Source organism: Diorhabda carinulata, chromosome X, assembly GCF_026250575.1.
Source record: "Diorhabda carinulata isolate Delta chromosome X, icDioCari1.1, whole genome shotgun sequence".
Classification (NCBI taxonomy): domain Eukaryota; kingdom Metazoa; phylum Arthropoda; class Insecta; order Coleoptera; family Chrysomelidae; genus Diorhabda; species Diorhabda carinulata.
In genome coordinates this window covers 66553411-66567733 of record NC_079472.1, presented here as the reverse complement: position 1 = coordinate 66567733, position 14323 = coordinate 66553411, and the positions used below count along the sequence as shown (strand labels likewise).

The window sequence follows — 14323 nt, the reverse complement described above, 5'->3', positions numbered from 1 at the left end:
CCCCATAGAATTAGTTTGCTTTTAGAAGTAAGAACTCCAGTAACGTCAGTACTTTGTGGCCAAAAGTTTGCACATCATTATCTGGTGTTCTGTAAATATAAACTATAAAGAGGTTATAAGTGTTTTAGAAGACGATAGAAAATATTTTGATAAAGACTTGAAGAAAAATTGAAACGTCAAAATTTATCTTTCTTTTAAAAATCATTAAAAAAAAACTAATTTTTAATCTGAAGAGACCTAAAATCAAAAACATTTAAATGCATATATACATATTATATATATTGTAATTATTTATTTCTACCTCTATTATTGTTTTTATTTTTCTATTGTTGTCGCTAGCACGTTATTTGCCGGGCATGAAACTCATTCTCTCTTTGAGTTCTGGCATAAATAAATAACTTATGGATGTTTTTCCTTTTAACAAATCAATAAAAGTTTTATGTTAAAAGTTAATTTTATTATTTTTAATTCAAATAAAGTTTAATAAAATGTAGTTGAGTACGCCTATGAGTCTAACCTGAAGTTAGCCGTTCCTCTAATTTGATAATTCTACACAGTTCTCTGTTATAAATCGACTCAGATGAATATTCTATTATTTAGATGTACAATATAAGGAAAATACTAAAAAAATTATGTCAATTTTATATGATGTAATCAAGAAGTTCTATTTCTGTGGAAGGATTACATATGATACATTGAACAAAATTTAATTATACTACACAATTCATATTATTTCTACGGAAAAGGAATCTTAACCTCACAAATAAGGAATTTTATCCATTGTCAACATAAGTATAGGTAATATTCCTTTTTTTTTAAATTATTTTATATTGTTACTATTATTATTATTATTATTGGCCAATAATACGTGAAGGAACTGACCTGAGATGATAATATCTTGCAATATCAGATCTAAAACTTGCATTTACTTCTATGAATTGCCAGTAACAAATCTTCAACTCATTTTATTGGTAACAAATCTTCAATTCATTGGATTTTCTTCAGTCCAGATATTTATCTTCCATTCATCTTTAATAATTCGCAATTATTTTGTATTTTGATTCAAATTTAACTTCTATTTCTTATAACTTTGCACTCCCCATTCTCTTTTCTGCTGATACTCTTCTTCCAATAAATAATCATCCCCTTCTTTTTTTTTCCTTAGCAACCATATAATATGACTGACTAGACTTTTGCTGCTCTTGTCTCCTCACAATGTCCTTCACTTTTCAAACACTTGTCAGTTCTTATATTTATGTTTTTAAATAAACTTTTATTTCATTAATAGTTTATGAATTTTCACTATTATGGGTCATTTTGGCAACAGTTTCATATATTTTTTTTAAAAAAATCAATCTTCCACTAAGTTTTATATTAATTTATAATTAATAACATTATTCTATGATACAAATTATGATTTGTACATGTGCAATCCTTTTAGAATATATCATTTTTAATAAATAATTCCTTATATATAAAATAACTATAATTAATTAACTTACAAATATCAATTCAATTTCTTTTATTTTTTTTATCGATTTTCTGCCTTTAGTTTAATTATTATCTTTAGTAAAACTAATCTCAATAAATTATAAATTTTCATTATGTACCTACTTGCTTTTAAATTTCTGATCATTTCAATATATACATATTATATATATATATATATATATATATATATATATATAGTTTTTTTTTATAATTTTTGAAAGATTCATAAAAAATTGACGTTTCAACTCATCTTCAGTCCTTACCAAAATATGATATTGACACTGACAATTTGCCTATTTATATTTATCTATTGATTAATCTCTCAGAACCTCGCAATTCCAACCGCCAAGATGTCTTTTGAAGATTCTTCCATCTAAAACAAAAGTAATTAAGATCACAATTTCTATGTTTTGATATTTTCGTATTGAAATCAGTTCGGAGTTTCTACTCCGATTGAGGAGTTTACTATAGCATTACGCTGAGATGTCAAAATTTGTTAAACTAATTTCAGTTTTTACAAACCTCACCTTGCAGCTGCAAACCATCAGACATGATGATGTTGATCAAAAGGTCGATTGATAATTTAAATGAAAAATATAATACCATAGGCAGGCGGCATTTTTTAAATAACTTTTTTATCAGTTTTGTCGAATAAAGTGATGAGAACGTTCGAATTTCTAGCCAAACACCTTGATGATGGGTCACGCCTAGAATTTCCTTCTCATTTCTTAGTCCCAAGTAGCTTACAGTTTTTTTACTGTTACTAAGGTTATTTTTCGTGTGAAATAGAAACAGAGAAAATATACCCACGGAGGGAGCAAAAGGTAACTGAAAGGTTCTGTCGATAGATTCATTTGATAGAACATAATGAACGTAATACTATATTCAACCTCAAATTTATAGTTCGAAAGTTATGAGCAAACAGAGTCCATTGATAAGTTATATATAATTTCTGATAATAACTGAACTGCACTTATGAATTCTGTAATTTGCTAGTTCAAAAATAAATCATCGAAGCTATTGTATTTAATGGCACAAACTTATAAATTTTCTCCTGGTTAAATACTGACATATCCGTTATTGACAGTGACATCTTCAGGAACTTTTCTAAATTCATCAATTAAAATTTGCCAAGATTGCAATATTTCCTCATAATGATGGATATTTTTCGCGAAGAGTTCGTTTTTCCCAGTGATAAATTCCATATGTTTAGTTTCTTTATTGTACAAGTTATAACACGATTCATAAAGCTGCTTTTTTTTCTCCAAATTTTTTTCGAAACTATTCAGCTTACATTTCAAATTTCTGGAAAAATACATTCCTAAATTATTTCAAAACTGATATCAACGTATTTAGAATCTCTACAATACAATACAATATTTGTAGTAAAAACTAAATTACAGTAATTATAACACGCTAAAATTATAAAAATCGGAAAACTGTAAATATCACTAACAAACGATGATTTCGATAGGAGAGAAAAAGAAGCCAGTGAAAATGAAATATATTTGCCAAAAGGAAGATAATAAACGAACAAAGAAATATGATGGTCGAATAAATACATAAACATAAAAGCAATCATACTACCGTTTAAAATGTAAATTCATATCTCTGTAATTTTCTAAACATGTAATTTCATTTCGAGTATAACCAGAAAAATAGCCCAGTTTTAATGTCTGTTTCAATGTAAAATATAGTTTTCCCCTGAAATTACTATTAACAAGGGTTGTATTCTCCCCCGCGGACGGAAACTCAATGTACCGTAGCCAAAATGACCCCACCATTCGCATAGGAGGGGAAGCACCCAGAGCAATAGAAAAAATGGTCGTTCAAGCAAGTCGTGATTTCCTGGAATATATGGCTCTCGAAGTTTGTTACTTGGTCGCTGTGGATTTCCAAGGACACACCATATCGGCTGATAAATTCGTTCACCAATATTTCCGCGACAGTTATGGCCTCTTGATTTGGAATAGCATAAATTTCTACCCCCTTTGTAAAATAGTCCATTGTGATTTAAATATATTTACCACCACTTTCTGTTGTCGCAAATGGTCCAACAATATAAGCAATCCTTTCGAAAGGACCTCCAATGTTATACAGTTTTATGGGTTCCTTATACTTACGATAGGGTCCAATACTAATAGCACAAGTCTTAACTTTCTTGAACCAGTCCTTCACATCTTCGGAGCTGTTCATCCAAAAACACAACCTTTAACAGAGGGTTTTCTTCACTCCCAGATTCCCAGATAACCCTCCCGATGAACTGTCTAACTTCTCCAGTACCTTGGCTACTCTCGTTCCTGAACTTACCTGCTGTCTTCTCTTCTCGGAACCATCATGGTTTTCGAAATTTCTTTCAAAAAGACTCTCTTCCAAGACAAGGTAGTCTCACTCAATATGCTCTTAGTGCCGGTGAAAATCTTGAAACTTTTGCCAGGTAGGTCACCGATTTTCTTCCTTTCATTGCCGAATGAATAATTTTTATGTGAGGTCAATTATTCTTATATTCTTGCGGGTGACCATTCTTCATTGGCCACTGTAGCGCTTAAAACGGTTTCCTTAAATTTGGCTTTAATGCGCCAGCCACAATCTGCTCGGTAGGGCTATTCATACAAAGGTTGGCTTTTCGGTGACCAGTAGGTGTCAAGTTAACGATCCTGAATCGGTGTTGTCTCCTTGTAGGTGACCTTTTCAAGTTTTGCCCGTGACTGGATTTTGTTTTTTGTGCGAGTCCCGGGACGCTTACACGATCTGTGTGCTTATCCCAACTTACCACAATTCCTACGTTTGCTCTTTCTCGGCTTCTTGTTAACCATACCTACTAAAAGTTGACAATCTGATCCAATTTATCCTCGTCATACAGAAATGTATTGTATGATTGAGATTTGGAGTCAAATTTAATAAGTGTGAGCAAAGTTGCAGAATACAATAAATACAGAAATTGGAGGTAGATTCTTATAACCAATCTAGCTTTATAAGTATCATGATAATATATCCATTTTACATTCAAAATTTTATTATTATCTACATTTTTTATTAATTTGCAAGTCTCATTTTAAATTTGAACAATCAATTTATTCATTTTGGGCCTTATTCCAGAATGGACTCTGTGATTCTCAATGTAAGAGGGAGAAGAAAAAAGAATAATATAGTACATATGAACAAGAGTCAACATTACATCTCTCGGAATCAATACTCACTAAGAATTCATCGAAGCACTAATACCAAGCACTTTCAATGTATGTATTAAAAGAGCCTATAGGGCCTATAGACGTTTATTTAGGCGATAATATGATTGTAAAGGCTACACTGTTCCAGAAATTCCAACTTAGTCTACATCCATTTGTTCAATACATAGGCCCATTTGACAATAATACAAGATTTTTAGAGTTCATCCAGTCGCTACAGGTGAATGAATATCCTCATTTTCGTCAGTGTGTTGAAAGACTTATGACCAATCTAGGTTTATAAGTATCATTATTTCAGGCCTTCTCTAAAAATTGTCTTTTGTCTGAGTCTAACGCCTCCTCAAATGTACGAGGGGGATTTCTTTTTAGAGTAGATTCACTAACTGATTCATTTGAATATTCGCACTATCTAGTGGTACCGTTCTTAATTTTGAAATCATTGTTTACATTATCATTTTTATATTCTCTTCGATTAGCAATTACAACTCTATCATTTGAAAGCTTTCGGTACCCAACTTCTCTATACCCAAATTATCCCATTTCCCAATTTCTTTTCCGGTTTTTTAATAATGGAAGTAAATTCAAAAATTCAGATGTCCGATATTTGTGAAATATAAAGTATAGAAATTTGAATGGTACTTCATTACATATAAGCTCGAATACGAGACCTGATATTAGTATCAGTATTAATTATTTGAGTAGATTTTGAAACTGTTATGATGAAACACATTTTAACAAACATTAAACAACGTGGCGTCTATTAGTAAGTGGACTGATTCACTATATGTTACCAAGAATTGTACAAAGCATAAAATTGTCACATGTTTACTCTATAAACTGAAAAACGAATCTGGCTTCTCAACTCAAATTTTAAACTCTGCTTGTCTGTAAGCTAGAGCACTGAGAGCATGGGCCTGTATTCTGCTTCTCCACGCTTGCATCGTTGCCAGATCTGGATGAATTCTACTAAAAGTTATTGAGTTTTAGGGAAATACTCAGAGCATAGCCCCCGACATTGGAAGGAAATCATAACTTTCAATACTTATCTTATAACTAATACATGGGCTCAAAGACCAGAATTATAAACAAAAGGCTTGAAACTAACAGAGCCGAAACGAAATAGAGGAAACTTCCTTATTGAATGAATAATCATTCATTGTACAAATGAAGTGGACTCACTTTCACTATGAAACGGTTTATAACATCTAGTTTGGTTTTAACAGACACAACGCGAATGATTTTATCTTTACTGGGATGAACCTTTACGATGCGTCCGAGATGCCACTTATAATGAGGAACATAATCATCGCGATTTGTCCTTGTGGAATTTTCCACCTTGAACGTTGTTGAACTTGAGATAGATGCTTATTTGACCACCTAGACCAAAAATGCCATTTTAGTAACTTAACTGTTAAAAATGCGAAAGTCTAGTTCAGGAAATAAATAGGTGTTAACACCTCCAGATCATTAGGATCCGTTCAAACCGGCCTAGAATTTAATATAGTCTCAATTTGAACTGTAACAGTACAAAACTCTCAAAAGTCAAAATAGTATTAACTAAAACTCTACTAAGGTGATGTTTTGCTGACTTGACCCTGTTTCCCAGACACCTCCCCGATGAGGGGAATAAAATGGCATTTGAGCATTTGATGTCATGTGCAATTACCGATCTAATCGATCAATGAAGTTTCGTTACGCTTAAGAAACAATAACAACTCGGGTAAGGTGTTGTTAGCTCCAACTAAGTTGCTGCTATTGTCGCTATAAATGTGGGAAGGCTTTCTTCTGCGAACAATAAACCGTTGTAGGTAGAGTTTCAAGAAAAGATTCAGTGCTAAACGAGGACACAACTTTCAGGTGAACAGCCTTCGTGTTTCTGTACCCAGTCACACAGACACACAGTCACAGTCAAACAGTCAAAAACACAGTCACAGATTACTCCTAGGTATTCAGTCCACGTAGTTAGCACACACAATTCCAGTGCAAAAGCAATATGAAATAGAGACATTTGACATAAAGACAGCTTTCTCGTATAGTATAATAAATGAAGAAATTTACATGCAGACACTTAAGGGTTATGAGAGGCAAGATGACAAAGATTTTAAGTAGGAGAAATCTTTATATATGCTTAAACAAGCACCTATGGAACGAAAATTTTGAAAATTTCTTGAAAAAGGCAATTTATGTAAACGATGTATTGAGAACTTAATTGAAAGTTCTCTAAAGGGTTTGTTGAACATAGGAATTTGTCAAGGCAAGGTTCACCATATTATTTTTGATGAGTTTACTCAATTATTCTCGAATAATATTTATTATTATTTATAATGTAATAATAGACTGAGATTATTCAATTTCGACTTAAAAATTTCATTCACATGCCTACTCTACAAAAAAGCAAATATTTCCATCACAAATTCATGCAATAATTAAATTAATAGAGCTTTTTATATTAAAATTAGAAATTGCAAACTTTTGCGTACTGATAGGCATTTGATGTAATTGCAAGCCTTTCATCGATAGTAATAATATGGTGAGAAACAAGTACCAGTTAGCCTTTCTATCATTGTTTGTGGTTGAGTAGCGAAGGGTAATCATCGTGAGGTTCTCGAAGTGACCTCTCATTGTCCGAACCCAACTTTGTTTCGTTGAAAATCTCATAGTCTTCCTCGCAACTTTCCATAAATCAGACAAGAATAAACTTTTTCTAATCTCATCTTTAAAGCAGTTCATACTTTTTTCTGGAGTTAACCAGAAGAGAGTACTCTCTTCCACTACTCAAGTTCCCTTAATTCTTTTCATCTTTCTGCCTGCTTAAAATAATGTTCTTGATTCCGATTTAGTAATTTAGTTAGTTACTAATACAAATGAATGACTTCAATGGTTACCAAAGCTCACCCTCTTCACCTAGAGCTTTTCAAAAACCTAGTGCAACTATATGGAACACCAAACTACTCATTGTGCTTAATTATATTCTAGGATAGTAGTAAATATATGAAATACCTCTCTTCTTCGAAGCTAGCAGCTAGTTCACTCTCAATTATTGCGAAAAGATTGTTGGTTTTTCTAGATATCTGGTCGAATTCCTCGTCTTCGTTTTTTATATTAACTGGTACCGCTGAAGAGCTTCCATAATCAAAGTCTCCCATACCAAATACTTGACTATTTCGTTTTATTTTATCATTAGCTACTGGTTTTTCCAATGGTTCGTTTACTTCTTCTTTATCTGAATAAATTAACGGTTTGAAATATTCTGCCATAACTCCTATATATTTCATTGTATTTTTTTAGAATTTAATCAAGAATTTTACGTTTTCTATCACATTAATAATCTGTCAATATTCATTGCTATGGTGCTCAGTCTCGGAAGATTCGATTGTTTCTTATGTTATTGAAAAATCAAATTGGTGCAATCATATATGTTGTGATACCTAGAGCTTTGTAAAGATGATGGAAAATTCCATTTAATTCAGTTTACCTATATAATTCGAAAAGAGTATATTATCAGAATTCAAACGCATAATACAGTTAGATTTTTTAAAAGTGCAAAAGATGACATTTTTCATTTTGTCATGAAGGTTTATTGAAACATTATTTCATTATATTTTTGAATAGTTATCCCCGACATTTATTCTATTTCAAGCCACTTCGTAAATCCAATCATATATTTGAATAAAGATTTTGTCTTGACTTTGGATCTATATTAATTTCATAATTTGATATTTTAATGCAAAATATTTTTGACGTTTCGACATTATTTCGGTATATATCAAATTTGACACTACACAGTTAGTGATGATATTAATTAAATTTTAACCAATACAAATTGTTTTTATTCTTTTGTAATATCACCAAAGAAGCAAACGTAAATCCAAATCATAATTATTATAAATTTTACAAAGATTTCATTGGTCTTTCCAATCATTGATCTTTTTTGTGTATATAAAACATCACTACATAATAATAATAAAAAAAATAGTGTGTGTCAGCTCCGACGCACGACTGGAGTTTACTCCTTAAGTTTGATAGTCAAACCAGACGCAAAAAGAGTTTATTTAACTTGATACTGTATAAAAGGGTAAATTTGTTAATTAATTAAAATAATATAAATATATATTTATTCAATTTATTCATTTATCATTATTTAAGAGAGTATCATTACTGCCAGTAAGCACATGGTGTGAACCATTAAAATTTTGATAAATGTTGACCCCGCCTCCTCGATTAATGTGAGGTCGTCGATATTGAAATTTTCAATACCTACACCCTATATCCTACACTCACAACCAAATTAGAAAGTTGCCCATCATAGGGTGCGCACCAAAAAGGTAACGAGGTCATTCATCGATAGATTTTACTCCTCACATTTTTCTCATACCGGGCCCCTTATATATGCAAATCGATTCTTAAGGAGTAAACTCCAATAATAATAATAAAGTAGTTCTTTGGCTCAATAATTGTTATCAAGAATGATCTGTATTTAAGGATGGTGGCCCAAAGTAGTTCCATCCAATTGATTGTGAATATTACCCATGATGTTGATGTCTTTTATTTCAAATGACTTGTTTGTGTTTTTCTAGTTATGTACGAGGAAAAGGTATAATCTGTTATTTTGGTTGTTCAGAATGATTGAAAATTAATCTTCGTTGTATTTCATTAAAAACAATTATTATCATTTCTATTCATATAGTATAACCTCACGTTATGATAAAGAAACTTAAACCCTTTATTCATAATCGCAACCACTTCCACAACGAATAAGCATACACTACCACTACATACCCTTCTAATGAAAAGTGCTGAAAAATATATTTTACTAATAAAATTTAAATATTTATCATTAATAAATAACAAATACAAAAAATATATGTAATTAGTTCAAGCATAATAAAGAAATTTTTCAACAAACTGTTCGTATTTACTGGTCCTTTGTCCTTTTCTAAATTTTGAAAGACTATTTTATTTTTACATTTATGTATTTTCAAGGTTTTATTAGGCACATAGCACTTTGTTCAGTGTTGCCAGAGCTAGTACAATTGTACATTTTAGTGTATTTTATACGCTAGTACATTTTTCCTTTTTTCTAATACATTTTCCCTGCGTTCGCAAATATAAAGTTATTTTATATTTTCGTATAATAAAATAAACTAGAAATTGTACTAGATTGTAACAATAATTAGAAAACAGCCAAGTTGATTTATATTTAGATCGTGAGATTTTTGTACTGCATTGCTAATTTTATCGGTAACCTTTACCTATAAATTTTTCATCCTTAAAATAATAAATGACACAGTCTATAACATTTTTGGAAAAAAATTTAATTTAAACTTATGTTTATACATCTTTCTATAATTTTATTAAATTTGTTTGAAGTTGGTACAATCTAGTACATTTTCCAGTTCAATTTTTACATTCAGCTTTTAAATTGTGGCAACACTGACTTTGTTGTCAATATTTGGGTTAATTCTTACTCTTTGCATAGGCAGTTCATATACATAGATAAAGGATAGTGGGATAGATAGGAAACTGTTCACATTATATTTGAACATTGCGACTAGCGCCACCTTGCGGGTTTAGGAAACAGCAACGACTAAAGATTTGGCGGAATGTTTAAAATTTTCAGTTCAAATCAATGTTCAGGTTATTTGGATTACGAAAAGCAAAAATAAAATACTTTCCCTACAATATATTTTTATTAACACTAAGTATATAACTAGATAGGTACTTAAATTATATTCAAACATTTTGAAGTTGATGGTATGGAGATGTTAACTGTTTCTACTTCAGGTGAACCTATTTGCTCTGATAAACTATGCTTTGAGCGTAGTTTAACCATTTTGGCAGAAGAAACTGTAAAAAGACATATTTCTTTCATTTATCGTAAATACTTATAGTTATTATTAGTATTACTGCTTCACTGATATCCATGAGAAAGAGAAAAGAAGAGAAAAATTTATAATTAATAGATTTGGAAATTGATTAAACTCACCTTCTTTCCTGTTAGAAGCATTAAGAAATAGAGAAGGAATTGCATCCTGTTTTAAGGTCGATTTATTTCTGGTTCAAACATAGCTGGCTTCTGCACTAAAGTGAATAGTACAAATAAGGTACGACTTTCGGACTCTTTCCATAGGCTTCACCTTTAAGTCTTCTCGGCCAATTGCATTAATCCAAATATCATACAGCTACAACAAAATTTTATTTGTTAGTTTTCCTGTCTTCTGTGAACTATTATTACTATATATACCTATATAACATTATGTTGACTTAATTTTTCACACCTTTAAATATAAGCAAAAATAGGCATGCCAGATGTTATGCCGTTTTTGTTAACCATTGTTATTGTTAACTTCAGGCCACATAAAATTTCTCCAAAATATAAACCCTGGCATGGGCAAGAATGTATGACATGCACGTTAGGATAAAGTTAATGGCATATTTTTTTACTTACTATTTGATCTTTTGGAAAAATATGCATTTGGGCATCTTTGTTATAATTGTTACAGCCATTAACGCAACAGTTAAAAACCATGTTGAAAAAGTTCTTAATCAATAAGCTTAAAATCACAAAAAAATGGCGGAATCCGAATAATGAGAGAATAACACAAAACTATAAACGCACAAATCAAACTATCCAATTTACTAAACACCAATAATAACCACAATAGTAATAACGAAATAATAAACTTGTTGCTGTACCTCTCAGCTGATAGATCGATAAATAATTGTATACCATGCACCCACTATCCTTTATCTATGATACCATGCGCAATCGCGGAGCTGTGTTGCGCCCTCTGATGAGTTTAGGAAATAAGAATATGTAGTGAACTTTCACGCTCATTAAAGTTACCAGAGCATGGTTCATATATCACTTCAATTAAATACAGAAGTTCCTTGGCACATTATGATAAATATTGATACGACTTAAATCACATGTATTGAATATACTTTCTTGAACATACTCTAGTTTTGGAAGAACTAATACATTAAAAAGTAGAGATGTCTATAACTTTAATCGGAGTAAGTGATAATTGTTACGTATATGACACTTCACAGTGCCATGTACTAGCTTGAATGTTCTATGGTCATCTGGCAAGTGACAGTTGGGAAGCGGGAGCCTTAGATAGTTAGGTTAGAACATATAGAAGATCGAAGTAAAACGTGTTCTCAAACTAATCGTGTTTTATTTAAATAATAATATCAAAGCTAACCTGAAACAATAATAACCAATGATTACTATACAATGATATAATTCAGATCATCTGCATTTATAATTTATTCTGAACACAAAATTGAATAGGTTCTTATCATTGTGAAACTTCTCAATCACAACCTCAATAATCTTTCCCATAAATCTAGTTCAAAAAAATTGAAAAACACGCTTTTAAAACAGATCAAAGCAGAAAAATTAGAGTAACTTTCGAAATAATATTAAAACAATGATGAATAAAAAATACTATTATTATTGTGGAAAAGTTCTGGGGCCATATTTCTCTTTTTAATTTGATGTGCTTTAAAAGAGTCTTTTTTAGATTTTTCCAAATATTTTAATTTCACAGTTTGAAATTTTATATTCCATGAAGCGTCGAATGATGGCTTCATGCTTATGTTTGTACGTCTGGTCGAACCCCTTATGGAGAAGTAACGTTGTAGTCGATATGATCATCAAATAAGCCACGTGCTCTTCGTCTAGAGGAGAGTTACAAACAAACAAACCCACATTCAGGAGAATCTAATATGAGCCCATTAAAAAGGGGCCAAATGCGTTCACATATTACTGAAAATTCATAAGGTTTTGGAGAAAGAATGAATGAATAGTAGTTGAAATAGAGATAAATTACCAGAACCAGATAAAAAGTGATATTCCATTTTTTTGAGAATTCAGATAGTTTTAACGATTTACCACTACCGATAATGTCATACAATATTGGCTTGTTTGTATGATTTTCGCCAGGTTTTGCCAGTTTTTATGATTACACATCATATTACATCTTGAACGATTTAATGAGCTAACCGCCTGGACTTTTTAATTATTAAGTAAAGTACGCTTGCCAGTTTAAATCTGGAGGAAGCCTGAGGTGAGGATTTTTTTTTTATTGTTTGAATTTTACGAACTATTGACTTGACTAGTGATCAGTGGCGGACGTTTGCAATTTTTTTTAGATTCTTACTTTCTAACAACATTTATATAAAAAAGATCAGATATATGAATACATTTGTACAAACTATAATTGTCGAAATTCAATCAGTTTACATGAATTACCAAATATTTTCTGTAGCTAAAAAGAGGGAAGGTGAATAATAAGTTTATTTACAAATAAATTTGAGTTATTTCTTTTTGGTAAATTTGATTCAATTTATAATTTGAATAGCCAATTATAAGAAAACACCATATGACTAGAAATTTATAATGAGAAATAGTGTTACCGAAGGGATTACTAACATTCAAGTTCGTTCAAATTGTAGTAATTCTGCTGGAAAAGAATCGAGATTGATGTCGTCACTCCATAATGTTAGAGAGAATTTATTAAAATCGCCTTATTATAATCCGAAGAATGGAATACTAGTTGATAACAATACTAAAATATTACATAATAAAAAATTCAGCTTTTCAATTAATTTTGTAAAAAATTTGTTTCCCGTCTATTTGCGCTCGACATGGAAACAGCTATTTTGTGACGATTTGCAAAGAATTACATAGAAAAAAAATGATGGTGGAAAATCTATCATCGAATTTCACAGATATTATATAAAATAAAACAGATGAGTCAAATCTCGCAGGAATCAGCTACAGGCTATAGTTATTCTAAACTCATAAAATCTTTTTTTTTTCACACCGAAGAAAGTATGATATTTGTCTCATATACGAAAATACGACAGAATATGAAGAAGACATATCCAGACTGAATCGAAGGATGAAAATCAATCAAAATAATAACATTGTGATACTGCAAGCAGAATTTTAATATGGTTGTGTAGTTTTCGATTTTAATTTTGTTTAGATAGTTTTATTTTTTTATTAATTGACATATTTTTAATGTTTTTTCATATGCAATGAATAAAATTTTTTGAAAATAAATAGTTTTTTTTATATTTTCCTTATTTGGTCGTATTAAATTCGATCATTTTGTATTTCAATTTATTTCTTTAATGGCAAAAACAATTTTTTGTTGTTAGTGGTAATTGTTGTAGTTTTTATCTTTGTAGGATTTCAGTCTAATAAGTCATTTGGAAAAAATATCCTCATATCTGTTGACCAGATGTTTTATTGCTTGTTCTCGTTTTTATGGCTGTAGTAGGTAAAGATACTGATTTTTTGAATAAGACCCTTTCAACATGTGCAAATAACACAATAATAAAGTAATAAATATTATGGGTTCCAATGGTTTTACAATTTGTACATAGCTGGCCAAAAGAAAATAGTTTATTATCATATTTGGCAGGATTGATTATTAGATTTTGAGGAAATGCTGATATTTTCACCATATCTCCAAAATTATATAAGTCTCAAGATATCTTAAAATTTGAATTCTTTTCTAATTTATAATTGTTTTCTTGTTAAACACGAAGTTTGTTTAAACTTGGAAAAACTATATGATAATTAAGTCATATAATGAAAATTACTAAGTATGACACGTGAAACATTT

At 30.6% G+C, this 14323-nt stretch overlaps 1 protein-coding gene across 2 annotated transcripts; it reads right to left on the bottom strand.

Annotated features, from left to right (window-relative positions):
* Nucleotides 1-1729: 1729 nt before the first annotated feature.
* Nucleotides 1730-7960, bottom strand: LOC130902235 (uncharacterized). Of its 2 annotated transcripts, none has more exons than XM_057814192.1 (2): nucleotides 7680-7954; nucleotides 1730-1864 (listed from the first exon to the last, which is right to left on the bottom strand). In XM_057814192.1, the coding sequence occupies exons 1-2, from the start codon at nucleotides 7952-7954 to the stop codon at nucleotides 1795-1797; spliced, it is 345 nt and encodes a 114-aa protein (XP_057670175.1). In that variant the 3' UTR covers nucleotides 1730-1794. The 2 variants fall into 2 exon arrangements, with proteins under 2 accessions (XP_057670175.1, XP_057670174.1); XM_057814191.1 differs by lacking the exon at nucleotides 1730-1864 and adding an exon at nucleotides 2376-2796 and having other exon boundaries at nucleotides 7680-7960.
* Nucleotides 7961-14323: the final 6363 nt, after the last annotated feature.